Here is a 25,518-nt window from a genome sequence, read left to right as displayed (position 1 = left end):
TTTGGTTTTTTGAGACAAGGTCTCACTATGTAGTTGAGACTGACCTGGAACTCACTATGTAGCCCAGGCTGGTCTTAAACTCACAGCGATCCTCCTGCCTCAGCCTCCCGAGTGCTGAGATTACAGGCGTGCGCCACCATGCCCGGCTATAAACCTCTCCTTTTAATTGCAGGTGTCAAGTACTTTGTCCCTGAGATGGGAAAGTGACTAACGCATTCATTTTGGGCTGGCCTGAAAAGATTTCCGAGACTAAGCTTCCTTTCCAAGTACCATGGCCCTAGACGGAGACACTCCCTTCCCTCACTTCCTCCACCCACACACGCTCCCTCATTTCTCCCTCACAGACAGCTTTGGGGCTTGCAGTCTACCAGCCACATCTGTGAAGCTCCCCTAGCCCACCAAGATGCACTGGAGTGCAGAACGAGGGCTGTGGGTGACCCGGGGACAGGGTCCTCCCAATGAAGGATGAAGAGAGCCACGGGAATATTCAAGCCATAGCAGCAGGGCACAGATGCACAGACCAGGCTCAGGTTGGCCTGGTGGCATCAAGCTGGCCTTTCATAGGTGGCCGTGCAACATCCCCATTGTCCTTACTGCAGGATTCTCCCTCCCTGCTACTGGAGAAGCAAAGGAGAGGCTTCTTTATTAGCTGAAAACTACTACATGACCAAAAAAGTAAAAAAGCCCTAGCCTGAATGATGCTGTCAAAAAACAGGTCACAACAGGAGCAAGACCAACAACCCACGTCCAATGACCATAACTTAGACTCTGGCCTGGTCACATGTGGCAGAGAAAAGAAAGGTCTGCTCTTTGCAAAGAGAAAAGATCTACAGCCTTTGTAAAGATCTACAGCCTCACTGTCTCCATGTCTCCATCTTCTCACCTCTCCAGCACACTGCCTGCCTCAGACAGTGGCTAGAGTGCTAACCACTAAATAAAGCAATTCGACAGGTGAAAGGCTCACACCCCACAAAGGTCAGGTCTGCAGTGTGCAGCACGAGGACCCCACTGAAGGGATCAAGCAGGGACGGATGCCTGTCTGCTGACCCTCCTACGTTACATCCCTGCTGTCCTCATTGCCAAGAGGCCAAGAGGGAGGATGAGAAGGTCCCTCTGCAATGGTTTTTCCACAGTGTGTCCCCTCACCTGGTTGGGATTCACCCAGCACGGAGGAGCCCGGTAAGGCCTCTGCACTGCAAGGGTCCCAACAACCCTGGAATTAGGGCCTGGGAAACCCCAGCTTTGTCTGCCTGCACCAACAGGATCCCTGAGAAGTTGCAGTGAAATCCAGAAATGGCAGCCTTGTGCTTCAACCATTACAAGACACCAGGAGTGCACTATCCACAGGTCATGCTGGACTGCCTGGCGTCCACCCTTCACTCTGACCAGAGTGCACTGTTCCTTTTTGGGGACCCCCCCACATATTTCTTCTTTCTAGAATGTGCCATTGTCTACCTATGGGAGTCCAAAGGGCTACAGTCACCCTCATGCCGGTGCAGGTAAGGATGGGGAGGGGCAGACAGCGGCCATCCAACTTGGCCACAGTATCCTACGGACCAGGCAGGCCCTGCCACTGACCTCTGGCCTCACCCTCCTGGGTCTCCTGTGTTGTCTGTGTTTCAAGCCGGGTTGCCCACCTCGTTTCACTGCCCCAGCTCCTAACTCTAACCCTGCCTCATGTCTCATCTCATCAGTTCAGACCAACAAAATGGGCTCATGCAGACTGGGTGATGGAGAAGAAAAGCATTTATCACAGAACCCCAAATCCATTCAATTTCTCCAAAATTCTGCCAATGTATTTGTCTTAGTCACTTTGTCACTGGGACAAAACACCTGACACCCATAACTTAGAGGAGGAGAGGTTTATTTTGGCTCCTGGATACAGTCTGTGGTCGGCTGGGTCCAAACCAGTAATGGCGGGGGAGTGGGGCAGAACGGAGGAGGCTGCTTACGTCATGGCGGCCGGGATGCAGAGAAGGGAAGAGACAGGGAGGAGCCGGGTCAGCTGCCACCTCCTAACAGCTCTGAACCATCAGTGGATCAGTCCTCCCAGAGCGCAGCATCACCATCCACCATCCACCGCCATCCACCACCTTCCAAACACACGAGGCTCTGAGAAGATATTTCAGACCCCAACCGTAACAGTATCGCTCAAATTTGACTCTGAAACCTACTTTAAACTGTTTCACAAACACTTATAATAGGTCACTCTAGGGGGAGTATTGACTAGAGGGGTGGCATGAAACTTCTGAAGGACAGATCCTACTCTCTGTACCGTGATTTCAAGAGTAGAGGCATGTGATCGCATAACACTGTGAATGTACCGAACGCCATGAAACTACACACTTCAAAATGGTTAAGATGGCAAATTGTATGTTATATGTGTTAGCTTTCCACTACTGTAATCCAGTGAAGTAATCAAGCTATAAAAAGGAAAGGTTTACTCTGGCTCTTGGTTGTGGAGGTTTCGATGGGTTGATGCCATTGCTTTTGGGCCTGTGAGGGGTAACAACGTGGTGGGAGCAGCTGGCAGAAGCTGCTCACTTGTGGTGGCCAAGAAATAGGGGAGGGAGAGAAAGCAAGGGAGAGTGCAGAAGAAACAGGTCCCACAACCCTCTGGGAGGACCCTCCTCTAAGGGCCACGCCCTCCCACTAGACCCCGCCTCTTAAAGGTTCCACCAGTTTCCAATAGTGTCAAGCTGGGCACCAAGCCCGCCACACATTGGCTGTTGGGAGCCTTCCAAATCCAGATCATAGCAGCACAGAGTATTTTACAGCTATATAGAAGACGCGGATTAAAATGGAAGTCAAAATTATCACTTTAAAACCATTTCAATTCATATAAGCCAAAAAACAAAAATAGAGTGCAGGTATAATGAAAAATCCAAGATTTGTGCTTCTTACTGTATGAGAGTTGTGCCCTAATAAATATAAGAAACATGTGGTTATGACCCAGTTATATAACAGTGGAAACCCCAAGATTTCCTAGTGATCTCATGTACTAGATGTCTCATTTTCTGCAGAACTCGGGACACAGCTGGATCCTGAGCTCCCGAGGCAGCTGTTTAAATCTCCTCACATTGGCAAGTACGTATCTCTGTGATTCAGATTATTTTTCCATTCTGTGCAATCAAAACAAAATACAAAAATAAACTGGATGCTGGGACAAGAAAGTCACAGAGATGAAGACAGACTGAGGGTTGCCAGGGACTAGGGTATGTGGAAGAGGGAGAGAGTGACTCTAGAGGGCAGCCCGGGTGAGTTTCTCGGGGCAATGGAGCTGTTCCATTCTGACTGTCAGGGTGAATGGACAAATTACACATGTGATACAATGTCACGTAACTACAGCTGTCCCTCTGTATACAGTAAGGGTTGGCTCCAGGATCCCTGCAGATACCACAATCTGTGGATATTCAATTCCCTTACATAACACAGTGAGGTATTTACACATGACCTAGGCACGTCTTCCTCATCTCTAGATTATTCATACCTAATATAGTGGGAATGCTGTAGAAATAGTTATACTGTATAATTCAGGGGGAGGGGCACAAGAGCCTGTATATGTAGAGTACAGATGTCATTTCTTTTTGGTTTTTTGAGACAGAGTCTCACTATGTAGCCCAGGCTGGTCTCAAACTCACAGCGATCCTCCTGCCTCAGCTTCCCGAGTGCTGGGATTACAGGCCTGCGCCACCATGCCTGGCTTAGATGTCATTTCTTTTTGGTTTTTTGAGACAGAGTCTCACTATGTAGCCCAGGCTGGTCTCAAACTCACAGCGATCCTCCTGCCTCAGCTTCCCGAGTGCTGGGATTACAGGCCTGCGCCACCATGCCTGGCTTAGATGTCATTTCTTTTTTCCAAGCATTTCCCAACCACAATGGGTTGGATCTGTGATGAGGAGCCTATAGATATCCAGGGCTGACTGTATATAGAGAAGCATACTAAAAACAAGTGATACTGGAATAAGATCTATAGTTCACTGTCTTGGGCCCACTGACTTCCTGGTTCTGATAACGCATAGGAATTATGTAAGATATTACTGCTGGAGTAAGCTGGGTGACAGGAACAGAGATCTCTCTATTATTTTGGAAATTTCTTGTGATTCTATAATTATTTCCAAATTTTAGAAACTGCAAGTACAGAAACAAACTGGATGTTGAGTCTGGTATATGACAGTTTTCAAATTTTTATGAGTATCACCTCATTGTTCTTCCTGACTTGACAGCATGGGTAATTATGACACATTAAAATAATTACTAATAAAACACTACATAGGATCAACTGTGTTCATGAAAGAATTCACTTCCTTTGTAAAAGCTGAAAACGATGATTCAGAAATATTAGAAAAAGGACAGAGTATGAAGCAGCTGATTGCTGGTTTGGCCCTCAGCTAACCGGTCCTCATGTGAAGAGCGAAGAAGGATTACAATGGAGTTCCTTCATCTGTGTTCACTCATTCGCTCCCTCCTTTGATCAACCAACTGACAACGGTGAGTGACAGAGCCTCTCCCACCCTGAAGCAGGTGCTGAGGACGCACAGGTTAGAGACCAGAGCTCAGCTCTGTGTAGTGCAGTCTTTGGGGCAAGCAGGAAGCAAGGCCAGGGCTATACGAGGACCACCGTCTTTCCTGGCCGCCCAACAGGCTAACCTGCAGCAGCAGGGAACAGAAATGCTTCCAGAAAGAGCTATGGCAGCCACCAAGCTGACCCCAGAAAGAGAAGCAGCAGAAGCAGCAGCAGAAGGAGAAGCAGAGAAGGAGCACGCTCGCATCTTCTCGACCCCAGCCAGGCCTGGAGCAAAGTATGTCTTACACTGTCACCGTCTAGTAATCCATTACGGTGACAGCCCCAAACAACAAAGCACTTTGCTCTCTGATCTGTTTAGAGGACCGATGAACTGAAGAAATAAAAAATAAAAATAAAGAAAAAAATCATTTGATAAAAATCTAACATGCGAAACAAATTTTAACTATGACTACAGTAGATTTTTGAGAGGCCTTTTAAATCACTGGATCCAAAGTGATCATTTCATCAAGAAACCAAAAGTGGAAGCTTACCCAGGGTCACTCAGCTGGGCCCCGGCATAAGCAGAGCAAGACTCGGGGCACCCGCAGCTGAGACTTCAGGACAGACACAGACTGTGGACACTCGAGCGACATGACATTACACATCTTTCAATCTTGTACTACTTTCCTGCAGTTTTACTACAATTCTAAGGACATGAGGCTCACAATTTCGCTTTTACCAACATATATTTTGACTTCCTCATTGGTAAAGGTTTGTGGCCAGACAAAGCTGGAGATCCCCTGGGTGTTTCCTGTATTAACCTAATACTCTAGTCCTATACCTGAAGAACGGCTTCCATTTGACACCAGGTATCACTGAGAACAGGAGAGAAAGGGAAATGGCCAGAAAGGGAAAAGGTGGGAAGGAGGAAAAGGAAGGGAAGCAGCAGCACACGCTCTTCCAACGATGTATGCTGGTATCTGTACAGTTTGGCTAGAGAGCAAGTTAGCCTGACTCCACAGGCGGTAAAAACACCAGAATTACAGCTGAGCGGTCACATTTCACTCTCAGGGTACTCTGTAAGTCCACCTGCACGCACGAGTGGAAGCCACTGAGTTTCTGTCTATAACAACAACTGTGTAACCCAGCAAATGACCCTTCTTGTCTGGATGACAAAACTCTTACAGTCAAATGTGTCCCCAGTGACAGACACCCTGGGCCAACCCTGTGGCTCTTCCCCCTTCATTTGTCATATTTTCTATCTTAACCTTTTATCTAGATGTCTTTTGTCATAAGCAACCTCAAGTTTTTTCAAGTAAAATACAGTCAGTTAATTTATAGGAAAGGAGGCAACAGCAAATACGGAACTTGTCTGGGGAAAGGTTCAGAGTGCAAGTGTGGTCAGGAATATTCAGGATATGTCAGCCTCTTAGATCATTATAAACTCTAAACTTACCAACAGTGTCACATGGCTCATCTTTGTGAACGCAGAAATCCGTCCTAAAAAAGAAAAAAAAAAAGACACATTCAGGCGCATGCAGTACCCTTTAAGAATGGGAAAACTCTGTAATTAACCACAATTAGTGTCCTGCCGTGTTACTGCTCTAGTTGTCGCAGATCACAGCGATGCGTCATCATGCTAGCTGCTTGCCAAGTGTAACCTGCCCACATCTGTAAGTGGGAAGCCCATGTTATGTCTTGTATCTAGGTGTCCCCCAAAGGCTCATGCGCTCATAGGTGAGGCTTTCGAGAGGTGACTAGATCATGGGTGTGTGGTGCTGGCTCAGCCCACTGACCGGTGTGGCACAGCTCTGGGTGTAGGTAATCAATATACTGCAGAGGGAAGACCCACCTTTGGTGTGGAGGGCACCATCCAATTGGCTTGTAACCTGGATGGACTACAACAGGAGAGAAGGGGACTTGCTTTCTCCCGCCTGCCACACCATGAGCTCTTTCACCTCCACCATGCTATCCTGCCTTGGGGCCAGCCCACTATGGACCATTACAAACTGTGAGCTAAAATATGGAAACTTTTCCACCACTAACCTGCAGGTTACATGTATTTTTGCCCAGCAATGAGAAAGTCACTAAGACAGCCCAGTTATCCACAGAAGGGTCTCCTTTTCTAGCTGAGCTATCCCATACAGAACAGTTACTGAAAAGTCTCCTTCGAGCAGCCGAAAAAGTTTTGGAAGATGATGTTTGTTAAAGGCACCGATCAGAGACAACTGTCAGAATCATCACACTGCAGTGGATTCTCCAAGCTACTTGGGAGCAGCTTCTCTCCCATGCAGTAATGACCATGAATTATGTCCAAGAGAAGACAACAAAAGTCATTAGTAAAATTCATATTCTTTAAAGCTCCCCAGGATCCCCCAGATGTGCAACTGTGGATGAGACAGCGAAGATGATCAGAACCTGGTCCAGCGCCAGTTCTGTGGGCCCCAGGGGTTCACTCTTACCTCTCATGGTGCAGCAAGAGGTCTGAACTGTCCTTTGCCATTAATGAGCACTCCTACAGTTTCATCCCTAAGCTCCCAGGGTCAGCAGCTAAACAGAGTCCTGTGAGGTTCTGGGAGCTGGGGAGCAGAAAGATGGCCCTACAAGTGCCCCCTCTGGGCTCCCCAACCACCTTCACAGGACCTAGAGACATCACCCACTCACCTGCAACATTATGTATACCTGAAAGTACAATCTCAGTAGGAAAGGTGTGCTCTCAAACCACTGCTCATTTTCCTTTTTCAAAAATCTAGGAAGGAGCCAGGTATAATGGCTCACACCTGTAATCTCAGCACTCTGGGAGGCTGAGGTAGGAGGATCCCAAGCTGGAGCCTAGCTTGGTCAATTTAATGACTTAGTGAGATCCTGTCTGTCTCAAAATTTAAAATTTTTAAAGGGCTAGGGATGTAGCTCGGTGCAAAAGTCCTGGGGGAATCAATTTCCTCTCCAGCATGGCCCAAAACAAAAATCTAAGACGGGAGATAGGACCAGCCAGACAAGACCGACAAGCTATGAAAGCAAGCAGAAGCCCTGCATGGGCTGCAGCCCATCTTCCCTTCCCAGGTCCCACCTCCCAGTTTCTGGCCCACTGCTACACTTGGGTATTCATTCTCCCCAGTTCCACCCCGTCCCAACACACGTACTCTGAGGGCAGGATTCAGCCTGCATTCCCACAGAGTGACAACGGAGCATGTTATTCTCTTGACCTCATCTTTACCATCTCTGCCTCTCTCTGCCCCTCAGCAATCTCCACTCCGCAGCACACTGCGGGGTGTTGAGCTCCAAGGTGTAACCCACTCCTGACACTTCTCAGCCCAGTGTGGATGCCCCCAAAAGCAGAGCGAACCTTGAAAATCTCCAGCCTTGGCTCCGTACCAGGCTCAGGGTATGAACCCTAAAGGTCCTAGCAGCCCATTTACACCCTGACCCTGTATCTGTGGGTATAAAGGGCTCCAACTGGCACCGTGACGTGTAGAACCCCAGGTCCAGGTTGTCTTGGGACGAAGTCATCCCACCAGGCACAGTGGACAACCTGAGAGGCCAGGAGGGCAGAGCAGGGCAGGGATGCGTGTGTCAGCTTCCACAGTGTGGCCAGAGAGAAAGCAGGAAGAAGCCTGGGGCAAAGTGGGTCAGTAAACTTCCACAAGTTTTGCTTACTGGAAATTTGTAATACTTCCATAACAAAGGTACATGTTTTTGGTTTTCAATTTTTGGTCAATTTCATGTTTTTATTAACAAAATTTGAACATATTTATAGGGTAAAATGTGATTCTTTGATATATGTAGACATTGGCAAATGATTAAATCCAGTAAATAGGCATGTCTATCATCTCACTTGTTAATCATGCTTTTGTGATGAGAATATTGCACTTAAAAACTCTCACAGCAATTTTCAAGCACTGTGCTGTAGAGCAGATTCCAGACCCTATCAATTTTAAAGCTATTTTAACAAAGGGAAAAAAGTAGAAAACTTAAGACCACATGCCAAAACCAAGAGAACTTGGTGGAAATGTAAAGAGAATAATCATAAAAAGCTATAAAAGGCTCCTTTTCAGGAAAGTGAGGAGCACACAGTGGAGGGGACTGGTGGAAGACTGAGACCAGGGAACTGGGAGGCTGGGTGAAGAGCAGGGACCAGTGTGAAGCCAGGGCTTCCCCTGCACGTTTGCTGGGGAGATGGGGAGGTGGGGAGGTCTTCTCAGCACACTGCAGTAATGCAGACCTGAGCTTAGAAAGAAGCTCCTGGATTCCTGTATTTTTGGGTCAAGTGCAGAACCCCAAGGTAAAGCCACGCAAGGTTCCTAGACCCCGGAAGGCCCGGCTCTCCGTGTGGCCCCAGACACAGGCCACTCAGTGGCTGTCTCTAGCCCCAGACACAGCTGCAGAAAGCCTGGCTTCCACTGCTTCTGGCTTGGCGGCTTCTGCTGGCCATGAGGTCATGCTCACATCCTCCCTGCGGCCATCTGCCAGTCTGTGCGTGTCCAGAAGAATAGTTCTCAGGCTCAGACAAGCCCATGTGGAGAAACGACAGAGAGAAGAAACCCTCGCATTGGCCGGTTGCAGGCCCAGGACACAGGGACACTGAATGCTCAGTTCAGATTACTCTGGAAGGTAAGGATTGCTTCTCCAGAGCAGCAGCTGCCTTGCACCCAATTTCCTTGCAAAAACATCAGCCCATTATTATCCCAACCCAGGGAATTGCAGCTCTCAGCCTCTAATTATTAAACGGTGCTTCTCAGCCAGCTCCACTTCCTGGCTAGCTCCAACACTGCCTCCCTGAACTTGTGGGAGGTCTTCAGCTTCTCATTTGCAGCACCCAGAGGAAGAGGCTGCTCAGTCCAGCCGCTCCACAGAAGCAGGTGAGAGTTATCATGACCACTCAGGTCGCTCTGATGTGTGAGCAAGAGGTGGAGAAAGAGCACGCCAGCTCCTGGGGAGGCGGCAGGGGACAATGCAAGGCAGGGGGCCACTGTGTCTCCCCTCCCAGAGCCCTGCTGCCTGCAGCTAACACAAATTCATTTTTTCTGTCCCTGGATAAGGACCTCCCACCTCCAGTACCCTCACCCAGAATAATACCCATGCAACTAGGATCTCTCCCCAGTGTGCCGAGTTAGAAAAGAGCAATTTAAAAACACTACAATAAAATACAAATGACATGAAACTTAGCACCTCCTCCATTAAGTACACAATAGTATTCATTATAGTCACACTGCCATGCAATTTTCACCACCACCCACCTCTAGATCTTTTTCTTCTTCCTAAACTGAAGCTCCGTCTCCCTTAAACACGGGCTTTCCGTTCTTCCCTACTCCTAGCCCTGGTAACCATATTCCAGCTTCTCTCTCCGTGAATGTGACTGCTCTGGGAACCCATGAGTGGCAAGTCATCGTCTTTCTGCGACTGGCTTATTTCATTCAGCATAACGTCCTCAAAGTTCATCCACGTTACAACACATGTAAGTGTTCCTTTTTTTAAAAAAGGCAGAATCGTATTTTATTGCATGTTTAAGCTACATTTTGTGTATACATTAACTGATCGGCTGGCTTCCGCCTTTTGTCTACCGGGAATAATGCTGCTGTTAACGTGAGCAAAGAGTCCCTGCTTGCAGTTCTCTGGGATATACACCCAACTGCTGGATCGCATGCATCTCTCATTTTAATTTTTTGGGGGAGCAATTCAACTGAGTCACATTCCTATCAAAAGTACACAAGGGTTCCAATTTCTCTACATTAGTCTAACCCTTGGCATTTCTCTGGATTTTGTTTTACAGCACCCATTCTGATAGGTGTGATGCACAGAAAAGAACATTTTACACAAAGTATTTCTTTTGTGGTAAGCAAGCTGTTTGAAGGCAGGCGTTCATACCTACCCACGGCTTTCTGCAAAAGGGCTAATCAGGAAGTTTTGTCAACTCGTAATTTTGGTGATGTTTACTGACTCTGAAAAGAAAATAATGCTTTTCATTCCCCAAACAAGACCATGAACAAGTTGCTTTCTGCCTCCAGTTCCAGAGATCTATGATGCAGTACGACGACTATAGCTACTATATACTTAAAAGTTGTGAGTAAATTTGAAATCGTCATCACCAAAACATGATCAGTAATATGGATACATGGTGGATATCTTCTTTAACTTGTAAGAAAAGGAAACAAGAGAAAGATAGAAAACACTTCCAAAATAGAGAAAAATCTCCATAAGTTATTAATATTCTTCAACAAAACAACCCGGAAGTGGTTATAAAAACCACTTTCAAAATAGGGAACTTGGAAGTTTAACCACATATTCCAATGATGTTTACATTTCAGTGTTGTTTGGAGTGCCTCTCTAGGAAAGGCTTTTAGACTTAATTTCATTTCATTTGGAAAGTTAGTCGAATTTAGGACATGCTCCCCAGCACTCCTGCTTGTTACCAAACGGAATCTACTCTCAAGGATGACGCCCTTAACCCCTCACTGCAGTCCTTAGTGTGCATTTCCAAGGGCCTTGAGTGCTGTCAGCTCTGGCTGGGGCTGCAGGGAAGGTGGCACCTGGAGGTTCCCAGCACTCACCAACGGCCACAAACCTGGCATATTCATCCCTTGTTGCCCACTCGCGCCCCAGCTGTATTAAAATAATTGACAAGATGCTTTCAAAAACATCTCACTATGTATGTAGTGACATCCTGAGCAAGCAGCAAATGCCCCCAGAAAAGACATATGCTGCAAAGCAGCTCTGAACCCTGTGGACTGGCAATGGGGTGAGAAGGCACCATTTGGGGTCCGGCAATGGCAATGCGCATGCTGTGGGCTTTTAGACGGAAAACGGAGCCACACTGCCTGGGGCCTGGGGCAGTGTCACAGAACCTCCATTCTGGCTTTGCGGTGTCACTGGGCCAGGAGCGTGCAGCACGCGGCCAAGCAGATCCAAAGAAAGAGCCAGTCTTGACTAAAAAGCAAAATGCTAAATGGGATTTAACTCTTGCTGGATGGACAGGCTGTCTTCACGCTAAAGACAAGATAAAGTTCTTTCTACCACTTTACCTCTAAACCCAGAACAGAAAAAGTAGCACAGAATTTGGGGATTTCTCTAAATTAAGAAAATATAAGCGCTAAAATTCAAAGTTGATATATCCCTAGCAAGTCTAGTAAAATTTAGGCATTTTTAATCTAATAGATTATATTAAGAATCACTTCTCCATAATTTCTACAGGTGGATACTGATGTAAACACATCACAACTCTATTTATACTATTAAAGCAATCGAAAGAGGTGTTAAAACATAGGGACAAGTGAAATAACTACACCTATATCTGTGGTGCTTTCTGTCCCCCAAAAGAGAAATGGTCAACTCCTAACCTCCAGTACCTGTGAAGGTGACTTTATTTTGGAAAACAGGTCACTGCAGATGTAACGGAGTTGAAAGGTGGTCAGATTGGACCAAGGCAGGCCCTAATCCAGTGACCAGTGGCCTTTTAAGAGGACGGACACAGGGACACACACACAGGGAGAAGGCATGATGATGGAGGCAGACTAGAGGGATGCAGGTAGAAACCAGGGCATGCTACGGACTGCCCGAAGCCCCAGACGCAGAGGATGGAAGGAAGGATCTTTCCCTAGAGCTGCAAGGGACAGCAGCCCTGCTAACACCTTGATTTTGGACGCATAGACTCCAAACTGTAAGGGGATACAATATTTCCTCATTTTAAGTCATCCAGCTTGTGGTCATTTTTACAGCAGCCCCAGGAAACTAAAGCCAACACGCCACTGTGCTTGGGAAGCCACCCTGGGATTCTGTCATCTACTCCTGCAGCCCCAGTTTCCTTTGCAATCCAGAAGAGGAAGTCTGGTCCTGCAGCCTGCACGGAAGCTTCACTGCTTGCTTCAAATAGAGGCTGCACGTGACTCCCATGGGCACCAGAAGGTTCGGCCCCACAGAGGCCCCTGTGAATGGCCCACTCAGTGAGGCCTGGGCAGATTTCCTCCCACTGGATGTCAGGGCACCCACTCTCCTCCCCAACCATGCTGGGGCCAGTCTCAAGCAGCTTCAATCCCATGTCAGTAATTTCACCATCAGCATTTGGTGGAGGAGAGGAATATTAGGTGAATTTTCTCAGAATCTGCCAAGACTTCTTCCTATCTAAGATTTCAGTAGTTTTCCGTCATCAATAATAGGACAAATAATGGCTAATACTGGTGCTGGGAACAGTGCTTCACGTGGAAGAGCTCGTGTTAATCCACAGCCCTCAGAGCTAGATATCATCATGGATCCCTAGTTGACTTGTGAGGAAACTGGCGCCCAGACAGGTAGACAAAGATTTGACTTCCAAGGCTGAACTCCCAATATCACCGCCCTGTAAAGGGACATGTCTCCTCCCCTCTCTAGTCAGCTACCAGTGGCCCCAGGTTTACCTGGTCACAAACACAGCAGCATCCACGGGGGGTGTATCATCCTTCCCCCCCGGGACCTGATTGTTGCTGAGGTACCGCGCACCTCCATATTCTTCATTCTGCCAGTGACAGAAGCTCTCCAAGGACCGCTCCCCGTGGTGCCCAATGGACAACTTGGCCTGAAAGCAATTGAGGGGGGAGTCAGAGAAGGAAACGCCCTGCCGGTGAAGTCAGAGCCTCCATCCAGACCCGGGAGGGGACGCTGAGATGGGGCAGCTGCTCACTAAAATGTCATTCCTAACTCGGCACCCAAATTAAAGCCTGACATGAGTGCATATTTTGGAAACCCTGACAATCATTAGGGACCTTATCTGTAAGTTCAAATGAAGACTGTTATTAAAGAAAAGTGACTTTCTAGTTAACAGAACAGTGTGGTGAGCTAAGCAAACAGAAGTCCCTCAGTCTCCTGCTGATAACACAATTCTGCAGGTAACTCAGCTGGGAGCGTTGTCACCTGGGAAGGTACTCGATTAAAAGACCAGAAAACAATGGTGAACCCAACTGAAGTGGAAGCTCCGGGAGGGAAGCAATGATTCCAAAGACCTCCTTAAGCTCTGCGCATGTCTGAGAACAACACACAAGACCTTCCAGGCAGGGAGGGGTGTGCAGGAGTCCAAGGCTCAGGGTTCCCATGAGAATAAACGAGCAGCACATGCACCTTGGTTCAGTATTGACACCTCATCTCCTCCAGATGGAGATTTGGAGCCTTCGTTAGCATTGGGTAACAACAAGAAGCTCTGTTCTATCTTCTGCAAGCTTTGAAAGGTGCCCAAGGTACTTACGGGACGCTGTCGTAGCAGGACAAGCTTGGTAACCTGAATATTAATTTTAATTCCCAGGCTCTGGTGCTGAAACATATTGTATACCTATCAAAAGAGAAAAAAGAAATCTAGATATAAATAAAATTTTTAAAATACACTGGTATCCTGGATAGGGATTTGAAACAAAGAGAAGATGTTAGGTTAAAAACTAAGGAAATCTGGATAAACTATGGACTTTAAAATTATGGCGGCATATGGATAGTGACTATTTTAAAACTACTTTAATATAAGATGTTAATTGGGGAAACTATATGAGAATTCTGTAATATCTACTCAAATTTTCTGTAAATGAGAACCTGTTCTAAAATATAAAGTCTATTAATAAAAAAACTGTATTAAAAATCCAGCTTGCACGCTTCCAGTCCTAGAAAAACTAAGATAATTACATGTAATTAAAACTTCGGTGTGCATAAAGACTTCTCACAAAAGAAAACACATATATAGTATGTGAGAAAAATAATGTCAATATTATCAAAAATTTTTCTGCGACTAGAAAACTCTCTTGCAAGTGAATTCTCTGAAAGAAACTATGCATGATGAAAAACTAGACTCACCCACACATGTGCAAACACACACACGCACACACAGTGCTAAGCTGGAAACCAGTTGGTCTTTTAAAAATGAATAGGGTGCATGATTTTGGAAAAACAATATATATTAGTTGCTTCTGGCAGAAAACTCAGAACTCCCACATGGGCTTTCCTACAATGGGGTTGGAAGCGGACGGAAGAGAGATGCCTGCCATGTGTTGTTCACTTCTGAGGCCTTCATCACCACCAGGCAAGGATGGCATGTGCACCACCCTCAGCAGGGAAACAGGCTCACTGAGCGAGGTAAAGCCACCTGTTAGAAACACAGAGCCAGTCCACAATGCCTTGACTCAAACCCAGACGAGTCTGGCCAAAACATCCATTTCCTCCTTTTTCCCCTGAAGTTCTCACTCTTGCCAAAATTTGTCGCTGAGACAAATCATTATAACAGAAAAGGATGTCTTTCTCTGTGTTGCCCCTTGCTGTGATTCGAGTAAAATTTGAGTGTCCCCAACATCCCCATATATAAAGGTCCCCAGGGTGGTACTACTGGGAGGTGCTATGGACTTTTTAGAAGGAGAGGCCTGGTGGGAGTCCCTGACGTCATTTGTCCTGCTTCTTGGAGATATGACCTGTCTCTGACATTCATCCCCACCAATGCCACCGGCGTCTTCACCATAGGCCAAAGCAATGGTCTGCCCAATCTTGCCCTTGAACCTCCAAAACAGTGAACGCCACAAACCTTTTCTTTGTGTTATGTTACCCTCCTCAGTCATTTAATTGTAGTAACACAAAACTGCCTCATTCACACCTATTCTTGGTAGCACTTAATTATAAGGACCTGAACATCAGGAAGTCCTAGGAAAGTGTTCCAGGGAGCAGAAATGAAGAGAAATTCAAATAATGCAGAGGCATTAAAGTTGACCTGAACAAAGAAAGCCCATTAGATCTGAGGATCCCCAGCTCACCTGACCTCCTGAGTTCCTCTTCCACAATCTGGCAAAAGTGGGACTCAGAGGCTCTGTGGGCAAGGTGGTGGTGGGGGAAGTAGTTACAGGACACAGTGGAACAGGGACGGGAACGTTTTGAATATTCTGCTTGGCTAAATCACAGCCATAATCCAGAAGGGAGACTTTTGTGCTGAGGGCATTAAAACTTTTTCCAGTCAGTGTCACCTCCCTTGCCCAACACAGCAGCAGCGGCAGCAGAAAGCACGGACCACTGCAGGTAGTGTGGCCAGGGTCAGCTCAGGCCATGCAGAGCTGGTTAGTGACAGCACCAAGCCTAAAAGCCAGGAGAGCACAGAGTGGAAGCACCTGGCACAGGGATGAGCGGTTATCATAGCTCGGACTTTGCTCACTGAAAACTGCTACTGAGTTAAATAAACCCTACCTCAGTGTACCTTAATATCCTTTACCACAAGGAAAACAATGGAACATACTCACTTGCTCTGTCCTCACTTTTTGTTTCTTCCCAAAATTTTCTTTTCTCAAGAACAAAAAAGCAGGGTTTTTTGTTTTTTGTTTTTTAAACCTGACCATAAGCCAGTTCTGAAATCATGTCTTCATTATCTACCCTCAACCCTCCGGGAAGAAGGGGAAAACACATAACTTTTTCCTTGTTTTGATGTTTCAAGAACCACCCAATGGCTCTAATTCAAATTTTTCCTGACATATTCAGCACAAGAATTAGACCCAAACTGGGAAACCTCAGTTCAAAACATGAAAATGTGAAAGAAAGAAAACTTGACATCATGAAGGAGAAAATTCAAGTTGGGTAGGGTTTCTTCTAAAGGTGCAATCTAAACAATGAAGGGTGGGACGGCACGCAGCTAAGTGGAAGAGTGTGTGCTCACGACGCGCGAGGCCCAATTCCCGGCATCGAAAAAATCTAAAAAATAAAAATAAACTATGCCCATAATGTCAACAGCAGCCAAACATAAAGCCATTAAAAATATTGTTAAGTTTACAGGAACAACGTGCTACAGCTTTTCTCAGTGGTGCTCTGATCTGCTGCATAAAAAATGAATAATCCGCAGGGAATGATTGCAGATATCAGAAGAAGCAAGACCACAGGACATGGCTAGAAGCATCCATTCAGCCAAGCTTCTTGCTGGGCTGAGAACAGTGCAGACCCATGTATATTCCACACCCTAAGGTGCCATCATTTCCCTCAGAACAAATGCATAGAAAATAAGATTCAAGGTAAAAGAGGGAAAGAAAGCTTCATGCTCCAGGAGTCAGGGAGGACGTGAAAAGGGAAGTTGTTCAATGGTAGTGCCAGTTTTGCCAGGAGGAGGAGTTCTAGAGATGGGACAGCAATATGAATATGATCAATTCTGCACTGTGTACTTAAAAAGGCTAAGACGGTAAATTTTATGTTGTGCATATTATGTCCCAATAAAAATTGCAGTTTACTTAAAAAAAAAAAAAAAAAAAGCTCATGTGCTAAATAACAGTCCATAGCAGCCTGCAGGTAGGCACCTCTCTGTAATGAAGGTGTTCCAGACCAAGAAAGCAGAACGGAGCCTGACACAGCAAAGCGCTGTCAACCACCACTGCTGACCACACCCCAACCAAGCTGCAGAACACAGGGCAGTGTGGGGTGGACGCGCATGTCTCCCTCAAGGCCCCACACAAAGCCAAACCAACATCTGACACCCTCAAAACACAGGCACAAGCCTCAAAGACACGGCACAGAGTCTCCCACGGGAACCTGGACTCAGGAAAAGGTCTAGGAGGCAGCAGCCACATGATGCTTGGGGAGACACCTGGCTGGGCAACGAACAGTGTAGCCAGTTGTCTAGAAACTCCCTGGTGTCCAGCTCTGGCTGTGTCCCAGTGAATGCTCAAATCCCTGGCTGTCTTAGTTACATTTCCTCGCCAGCAGGACCCACTGCCAACAAGCTCACTGCAGCCATCCCAGCTGGGTGACTTGGGGACACCGTGGGAGATGGGGGAGGTGGCAGACAGGGACCAGAGGAGCAGGTGGGGAGAGCGGAGGGGAGGAGCTGCTGGTCACACTAGGCATGATTTCCACAGGGCCACCACTTACCCACATGAGCCAGAGCTTGCCCAAGGACAGACAGGGGCATGCAGGTCCCACACAGCACTGTTCAGAACCCCACACAAGGTGGGTAACGTTACCTTCTCTGCCAGTGTCTCTGGGGGGGGGTCCCCAAAGCAGGGCATCAACACCCCTGATGCATGTGTTGGAGATGCACACTCCAGAGGCCACCGCAGACCCTGTGACTCAGGGCCCTGGGAGTGGTGGGCCCTGTGTGTTGAAGGAGCCCCCCAGGGTGTCCGACTCCTGCTGGGGCAACCAGTGAGCCTAACACTGTGCTGGCAATGCTGGTCTCCAGAGGGGCTGTTTCACACGGTAACTGGCGACACTGATATCGTTTTTCCTTCGAATAGAGCTGCCTGGAATGTCCACACCACGATCATTAAGGAAGCTAAGAACAACCGAAGCCCTGTCAAATGGCCCCATTTCCCAATTTGGCTGCCGAAACCCAAGGCTGCTGGCATCTGCATCACCTGTTTGTACCTGTGATCTGTTCTTACCAAACATTTTTGTTCTGATGTCACCGCTGGCCTCACCAAAGGAGAACCAAGTCACATATGCAGAAGGGCACTCGGCATATGTGGAAAATCCACAACAGCCCAGCAATACAAGTAGAATTATTCTTTATTTGTCCTCGGTATCTAGCTTCTCTCACCAGGATCACGTTCTCAAGGTTCCTTCGCACTGTAACATATGCCAGAATGCCCTTCCTTCTTAAGCATGAGTATTTTATTAATGTACACACACATTTTATTCATCCATTCATCCATCTGTGGTCACTTTGCTGTTTCCACCTTTTGGCTACTGGAAACAAGGCTGCCACAACCATGGGGACACAAGTATTTCTCCAAGATCCCGTTCTACTGAGTTTCTGTAGCTACTTGGAAGGAGCATCACAGAGTTTCTATCAAAGCCTCTATCGAACTGCAGCCCAGCCTTTGTGGTAGTCACAGTACTGGAGCAGTGACTGATTTTGTTTTATTTTTCATGGAGAGTAGGGCAAAATATTGTCTCCTACTATTCTCAGTCCCGGTGGAGAGGAAGAGAAAGGATGACCCCAACACGTCAGCTTCATCAAGGTACCACCGGGTCGTTGCCCTGGGTTGGAGTCCTTGCCTAGCTTTGCCTACTGGCCCTGTCACCCCCCCGAGCCTCCACTTCCTTCTCTGTAAAACAGGAATGAGGTGGCAGTGATGTGAAAGCAGCCACCTGCTATCAGGGCCGGCAGGCCCAGCACAAGCATCCCTTTCCTTCCTCCCTCTCTAACTCGGCCATCAGGCCAGGGTTGACACCGGTCTACGGGATTGCAGCTGGGAGATGCTGTGAAAACCCTGTGAATGCCTGAGATCAAATCTCCCGGCTCAGAAAGCAGGGTAAGTACATGGTGGGAACAGGGCCTCTGTGGGTTCCTCACGGGGTCCCACCTTAGGGATCAAGGTGCGCACATGGGCAAGCAGGGACTCTACCTGCAGAGGTCCACATGGGAAGGAAGGTGGGAATGGGGTGGGAGCCGGGCCATCAGCACTGAGGATACCATTTCCCACTGCGTGGAGAGAAATGTGCTGGAAAGAAGGGGGCCACAACTCCAGCAGGTTTCCTTGCATACCCAGGGGGATTAAGGACCAAAGCCACTCCGGCCTGCAGCTCCAGGAGAACTCCCAGAAGAAGGAAGAGGGCTTGCGGGCATCCGGCTCCCACGCCGGCTCTGACACAGAGAATTTTGGAAATAATCTAAAAACCTACAAAATGTTAGGAAAATGTAAAATGACTCTGCTGTCTCCAACAGCAATCTGCTTTCTACAAAATGTTAGGAAAATGTAAAATGACTCTGCTGTCTCCAACAGCAATCTGCTTTGTTTAGTTCAAAATTAACAGACAACGGAGGCATTGACCGTGAAACAGGACATCTGGCCTCATCCCTGACCTTGAATACCCACTTCCCGTGCACTAGAATAGATAGCAGATGAATCTTAAGGTAAACTCCCCAACTACAAGGAACTGTTACATCTGGATTAAAGTTAACTGTCTTGTTACTGTAATTTGTACATGGGCAATGTGAATGGAGGAAATGAAATGTAACCACCTAAATGAGATCATAGCTGTAAAACCTATAAAAGAGGAAGCTGCAACCCAGTACCAGGATGATCACTAGAACTCCCTTTTTGAGTGTGATCGACCTTTGTTGGCAAAATAAACTTTTTATTATTTTACTTCCTCTCTGCTTCTCTGTACGTGTCACTCACCAATTCCTTCCGCAACTACTCCTGGATACTGTCTAACGCCAGGGCTCGTTGGCCTAGCCAGTCCCTCCCTTCCTACTGGCTTACAGGTTATCTCACTTCGGCATGGAATCTCTTTTGTAACACAGCCAGAGGCAAGGCAGAAATCTCCAGGTTTCCTAACCTGGGATGTGAGGGATAAAAGAAGGGAGATGGTGGTGGTGGTGGAGGCCGGCCTCGTCCAAAGCAAGGCATCACATCCGAAGGCCACCTGTCTTTCAATGCACAGGACAGCAGCCCTCCAAGCGGGACAGGAAGGGTCATGTGGAAAAGGTGCCAGCTACAAGGATGGGTGCTCAGGCTCTGCTTTCGTTTGTGTTTAGCCTTATCAGCCCAGAAATCCCAAGTACAGAGAGCTAAAGGGCTGAGGGCCACTGCCTCACGCTGTCACACAGGAAGATCACCCTCACTGGAAGCAATCCAGACTGGATGTGCAGGCCCCAGATCTGCCCTCAGCCATGCAATCCTGATGCTTGGATGGATTAGTGTAAGCAGCTGAAGAGGAGTGAAGGGTGATAAATGAAAAGCAAGGGACAGAACCACTCTGTCCTTGCAGCCTGTGTGGTCTGGGAAGTGAGGGGCTGTTTCCATGTATTGTGCCCATCCCCTCCCCTTCCGTGCCTGTGGCGAAACAGCTGTCCCTGCCCAGATGATAAAGTGTGAAAGCAAATATCAAAGCAGAAGCTCTGCCTTATTACTACCTTAGTGGATGTAATGAATGTTTATACCTTTCACTTGTACCCAGGATAATTAGAAAATAAATAAACGAGAGGAAATTATCTGCAGATGAAAGAGCCTGGGGCAGAGCCGGGCCCCAGCAGCCCTCCTCTCCGGCTTCCTCTGGGCAGACTTAGCACTGCAGCCCATCATTACCCAGCCACCAAGGGAGACCTGGCTTCGTGCAAATGGAGAGCACAGAAACCATCTTACAAACCTGGGCAAGGCGCCACTGAAAGTGAGCAGAAGCGATTCCACTGCAGGTAAATACCCAGAAGACCGTAAAACAAGGATCCAAAGAGATATTTACATGCCCACATTACAGCAGCATTACTCAGAATAGCTGTCTCAGTCCATTTTCTGATAATGCATAACAAATAGAACTTTATTTAGTTCATGCTTCTCGAGGGCTGGAGGTTTAAGAACATGGTGTTGCACCTGCTTGGCTTCTGGTGAGGGCTGTGCCCTTACACGGCAGTGGACCTCACACAGTGAGACAGAACAGTGTGCGAGTTCAGAGCTCTCCTCTTTTTATAAAGTCCTGACTGCCATCATGGGGGCCACCCTCATGACTTAATCTAATTTATCTGCCCACCCTCCAAATACCATTAACATCTGAATTTCCACATTACATCTCCAACATGAATTCTGAAAAAAATGTAAACTGATCATCAGCCAAAGGTAGGAGCAACTCAAGTGTGAACCAATGGACGAGTGGACACACAAAACGGGACACATGTGGAAGGGAATTTCGACACGGGCTACAGTGTAGATGAACCTTGAAGACTTTATGGTAAATCGGTGAAATTAAGCCAGTCACAGAACGACAAATACTTTACAATTTCACTTATGATGAAGAACCTCGAGTAGTGAAACTCAGAGACAGAGGAATGGTTTCACAAGGATGGGGTTTCAAGATGGGGTAGTTCTGGAGGTGAGCGGTGGTGACACATGACAACATGTGTACAAAGAATTATGCCCTTAAGATGGCACCCCCTCGACACCCACTCAGGTAAAGAAGGTTTGTTTTCCTCTCTCCCTATCAACAAATGGACTGTAGACAAGGGCTTCACTATTCCTTTCTTGGTTCCCTCAATTCCCTGAGTTTCCGCGCTTCCTTCAGGCTCTCGGGCACACAGGAAACTGTTTTCCATTTAAGTTGGTTTCCAGTTCCTCCTGCTGGACTTCTGACTACTGAGAACCAGGGCTGTGATCCCTCAAGTCTGAACATCCCTTGGAGTGAGGCCTGTGCATAGCAGAGGTCACAGAAGGCTTCCTGGTAATGAGTGCCCGGCTCACCATCGCCAGGAAGATTGGTACTTAAACACTACAGGGCGCACAGCCTCCTGAGCACACTGACCCCCACGCTCGCCTGCCCCGGATGTTCAGGTTCACGATACCATGCACACCATCCCCCAGGCAGCTGCTGCCTCCCCTGAGATGAGGACGCGGCACCTGCTTCCGGAGCACTCACGGAAGAGTCCAAACTCACCATATTCATGACAGTGAGGATGAACCTCTGAGCGGCCTCCGCCCCGTGGTACTGCACCATGTTGGCGTCCGCCACCACCAGGGTCTCCACCGTGTGCTCGCTGGTGAGCCGGATGGCGTTCCTCCGCTCCCGCCACAGCCGGGCTGGCCTGGCCTCTCTGGGCATCTTCTTCTCTAGAAAACAATGGAGACACTTGTGCAGTCCTTGGCCTACTCTACTGATTCCCAAAGTGGCACAGCACAAAAGCTCACCGTGGAGGCACCTCAAGCACAGGCTGCCTGTGGCTTCGGTGCCTGCGGACCTCATGGTCCGTGAGCGAGCCTGAGGCCGCCGGCCACGGTGGCAGAAGGGAAGGAGCTGGGGAACCTGGACCCCAACAAGGCTCTCCTTGTCTGCCGGGGGAGTAGAGGGGGTGAAGGACGACAGAAGAGAAAGCCGTCCCTTCGGGGGAACAGGGAGAGCCCCACGCTGCAGCACCGGAACAGGAAGCCTTCCTTCTCGGGGGCGGGTCCTGAGAGCTGCTCAGGTCAGGGATGTGGAACCAGGGCACAGCACTGGAAGGGGCAGGATGCCCACCGCGAGGCCGAGCTCAGGGTCACAAATGAGGGGCCACGGTCCTTGTCCTGTATTTCCAGGCTCTGGCACAGAAAGAGCTGCAGTTTTAGCATGGCCTTTAAAGTACGGTTGAAAACAATATTTTAAAAAATTAAATACAAAATAAGAATAAAACCATAATTTAAAAAGTCATATATCTCTAACCTAACATGCAAGTTCACCTCTTCCTTACAACAGTTTATTAATAAATGTGTGGAAATCCTCTGCTGACTTTTCTGATAAATTGTTTCCCTGTAAGATCTTACTTTGACAAACAGCGGTTGTCACCAATTAAAAAGCCCAAGTCTAAGCAGAGCCCCTTCGTGGGATACATGTGTAACCCCAGCTGCTTAGGTGGCTGAGGCAGGACGGCAGGAGGATGGCAACTTGATCAGACTGTCTCAAAATAAAAATTAAGAAGGACTGGGGTTTTGGTCCCCGCTTAGAAAAGAACAAGGCAAAGCCCACTTCTGACTATCCAAAGCTGCAGACTTAAGACTGACACGTCCTCGTGAGGAAATACCTCTCAGTACAGGGCAGGGGGTATGCATGGGCCCCAAACATGAACAGGAAGCCGCGCTGTACCTTGGGAGTTATTTCCTACATGGACGTATCTCTGCTTCGTTGAATACACAGTAAAACAGTCCATAGACTAAGAAATAATCTGAGACATATACTGTACTTTACATGTGCTGTTCAATGTGACTTATAATTAGGAAACGTCACAAACAGTTGAAATGTCTGGCCATGGACTAAGCTGACTAATCTAGTCATTGACTGTGGATAAAAGATAGAAGGCTATTAAAGTCACATCTGTGAATATACACTGACAGGCAGATATAAATCCACATACATGGTCAGATCCCAACTGAGCAAAAACACAACACACACAAGTATTTTTCAGCCTCCAAACATAAAAATAAACAACTGAGGAAGAATTAAAATGTTAATGGTGGGTGACATGTGATCTTCATTTTCCTTTTTCCTGTGTATTTCCAAAATGTATAAAATGAACACACAGTACTTTGAGAAATATCACTGAGTCTGAGAAAAATGCAGAAGCAATTTTCAAAACATCAACAATAAAACAAAAAGCATGAGGAGCAAAGTATCCCATCCAATTCATCACAAAAATGCAAAATGGAAAGGTGAGTGTCTCGCCGGGTGCAGCTCCCATCCAGCCCTCTGAGCTCCAGCCCCGGAATGAGACGAGGGTAGGCCGCACGGAAGGCAGAAGGGGAGCCCCTGTGGGCCCCGCCTCTGCACATGGGCAGAACGAGAGAGGCCCTTAGTTGGAAACCTATCAACCTCCGCCCACACTCCCCAGCTCCGTGAATACCAGGAAGGGAGAAGAGGAAGCAAGGTCCAAGTTTGCTCTCTGTGTGCCTGCCAGGTGCGCATGCCTGGGTCTGGCCAACCATCCAGCCTGGAATGTGTCGAGAGCCCCCTCATCTCCACTCGAAAGCCACAGCGCTGTAGCCAGCACACCCATGCTCCCCCACGGGGTCAGCTAAGACCCAGCCCTCACACATCTTATCTCTGGACAGCTCGTGTTCTGCCCTGCAGATGTTCCCACAAAGGCTGTCAGTGCTTATGAGCAGTACTCAGTACCCCTGTCCGCCATCTCCAGACTCCCAGCATGGCCTGTGGATTCTTTAGTAATGCTGCTCCAGGGGGCAGCGGGCCTGAGCACATGCCAGCACAGTGTTCGCTCACACGTTCAGTACTCAGCACGCCCAGGCCAGAGGAGCAGGTGGCCCCAAGCATCTGAGGTATCAAAGTCCCACACAGGACAGCAGTCTCTTAAGTCTACAAGTAGATTGCACAAGACCTGCTCCTCTCTGCCTAATGGACGTTGGGCAGCTAATGAGAGGGCAGCTAATGAGAGCATAAGTTGGAGCCATAGAACATTCCACCAGTCCCAGCTACCCAGGGGGCTGAGGCAGGAGCATCACTGGACCCCAAGAGTTTGAAGGCAGGCTGGTTGACATAGGGTGTCATAAATGTAATTTATTTTACATCAATGCAAAAGGCTGGCAGGCCTCGAGGGTGCAGTAGCAGACAAAACAGCGACAAATACTTCCTTGCCCCCACAGCAGCACTGGCAGGAAGTAAAGACTGAGCCAGTGCACAAAGTCAAAGGAGGGAAAGGGACGGAGCACAGACCCGGCTGGCAACAAACTCTCATTAGTACAACTCTTGCCGCAAAACCAACATCAAAAACCCTGCGTTGATTTTTGGCGTTTTTTGTTTTTCTTTTCAGTTTTTCCTTAATCTCTGGGTGTAGGGTTTCTTTTTCACTGACACATCATAATTGGACGCGTTTGGAGGGTACCGTATAATAATTCGCTACAAGTATATGATGCATAATCATCAAATCGAGGCAGTTGGCTTTCCACCTCCTCATCTCTGATCGTTTCTATGTGTTGGGAACCTCCAGACTCTTCTAGTTACTTCTGAAACACATTACAGATCGCTTCAGACCCTATCTCCTTAGAACACCAGGACTCTTTCCGGTCGAACTGCACTTCGGCACCTGTTAGCTGACGCTCTATCCCTCCCCTCCCTAGCTCTAGTGAGCACTATTCCCCAAACCCTGGACTTGGACACTGGAGCCGCGACAGCATGGACCTGCGCTCCCTTCTCACAGCGTCCACCTTGCGGGAGGAGACCGACAGGAACAAGGGCCCCGAAGAGCGGAAGGAACCTCGCCCTCCTTCCTCTCTGCTTGCTGTCATCAAACACACGGCCATCACCAGCCAGTTGTTCCTTTCCCTCTGGAGAGAAGACCAGATGCACCTTTAATCCCCTGTGCTGCAGAAACTGTGCCCTAATCTCAGAGATGCCAGCATTCAGAGTGTGAACACCTGGAAAGGAGAACCACCACCCTCAGGACCACACAAGTGCTGTGTCCAAGCTCCCCAGAGCGGTCTGAGGTCTGAGTCCAGGCAGGCAGGCGTGTGGCCGAGTGGATCTCCATGCTCCTCACTGCTTCCGGCCGCCATGCGAGCAGGAAGGGTGGTGGCCTGCACTGCCCCTCCAGTACACATCACGTCGCATCCGCTCCAGGCCCTCTGCGACCGTCA

General features: G+C 48.0%; 1 protein-coding gene across 1 annotated transcript in view; it reads right to left on the bottom strand.

Moving 5' to 3' along the window:
* Positions 1-25,518, bottom strand: part of Adamts17 (ADAM metallopeptidase with thrombospondin type 1 motif 17) — a 281,117-nt gene that overhangs the window by 211,785 nt on the left and 43,814 nt on the right. Inside the window, exons 4-7 of the mRNA XM_010611091.3 lie at positions 21,839-22,011; positions 13,716-13,799; positions 12,895-13,052; positions 5,964-6,007 (exon numbers count right to left, since the gene is read on the bottom strand). Of these exons, the coding sequence (XP_010609393.1) occupies positions 5,964-6,007; positions 12,895-13,052; positions 13,716-13,799; positions 21,839-22,011 (459 nt within the window). The remainder of the gene's footprint in view (positions 1-5,963; positions 6,008-12,894; positions 13,053-13,715; positions 13,800-21,838; positions 22,012-25,518) is intronic.

The sequence above is a fragment of the Fukomys damarensis genome, unplaced genomic scaffold (genome assembly GCF_012274545.1).
Source record: "Fukomys damarensis isolate Sample0158 unplaced genomic scaffold, DMR_v1.0_HiC HiC_scaffold_7, whole genome shotgun sequence".
Lineage (NCBI taxonomy): Eukaryota > Metazoa > Chordata > Mammalia > Rodentia > Bathyergidae > Fukomys > Fukomys damarensis.
This window is presented reverse-complemented; position numbering and strand designations above follow the sequence as displayed.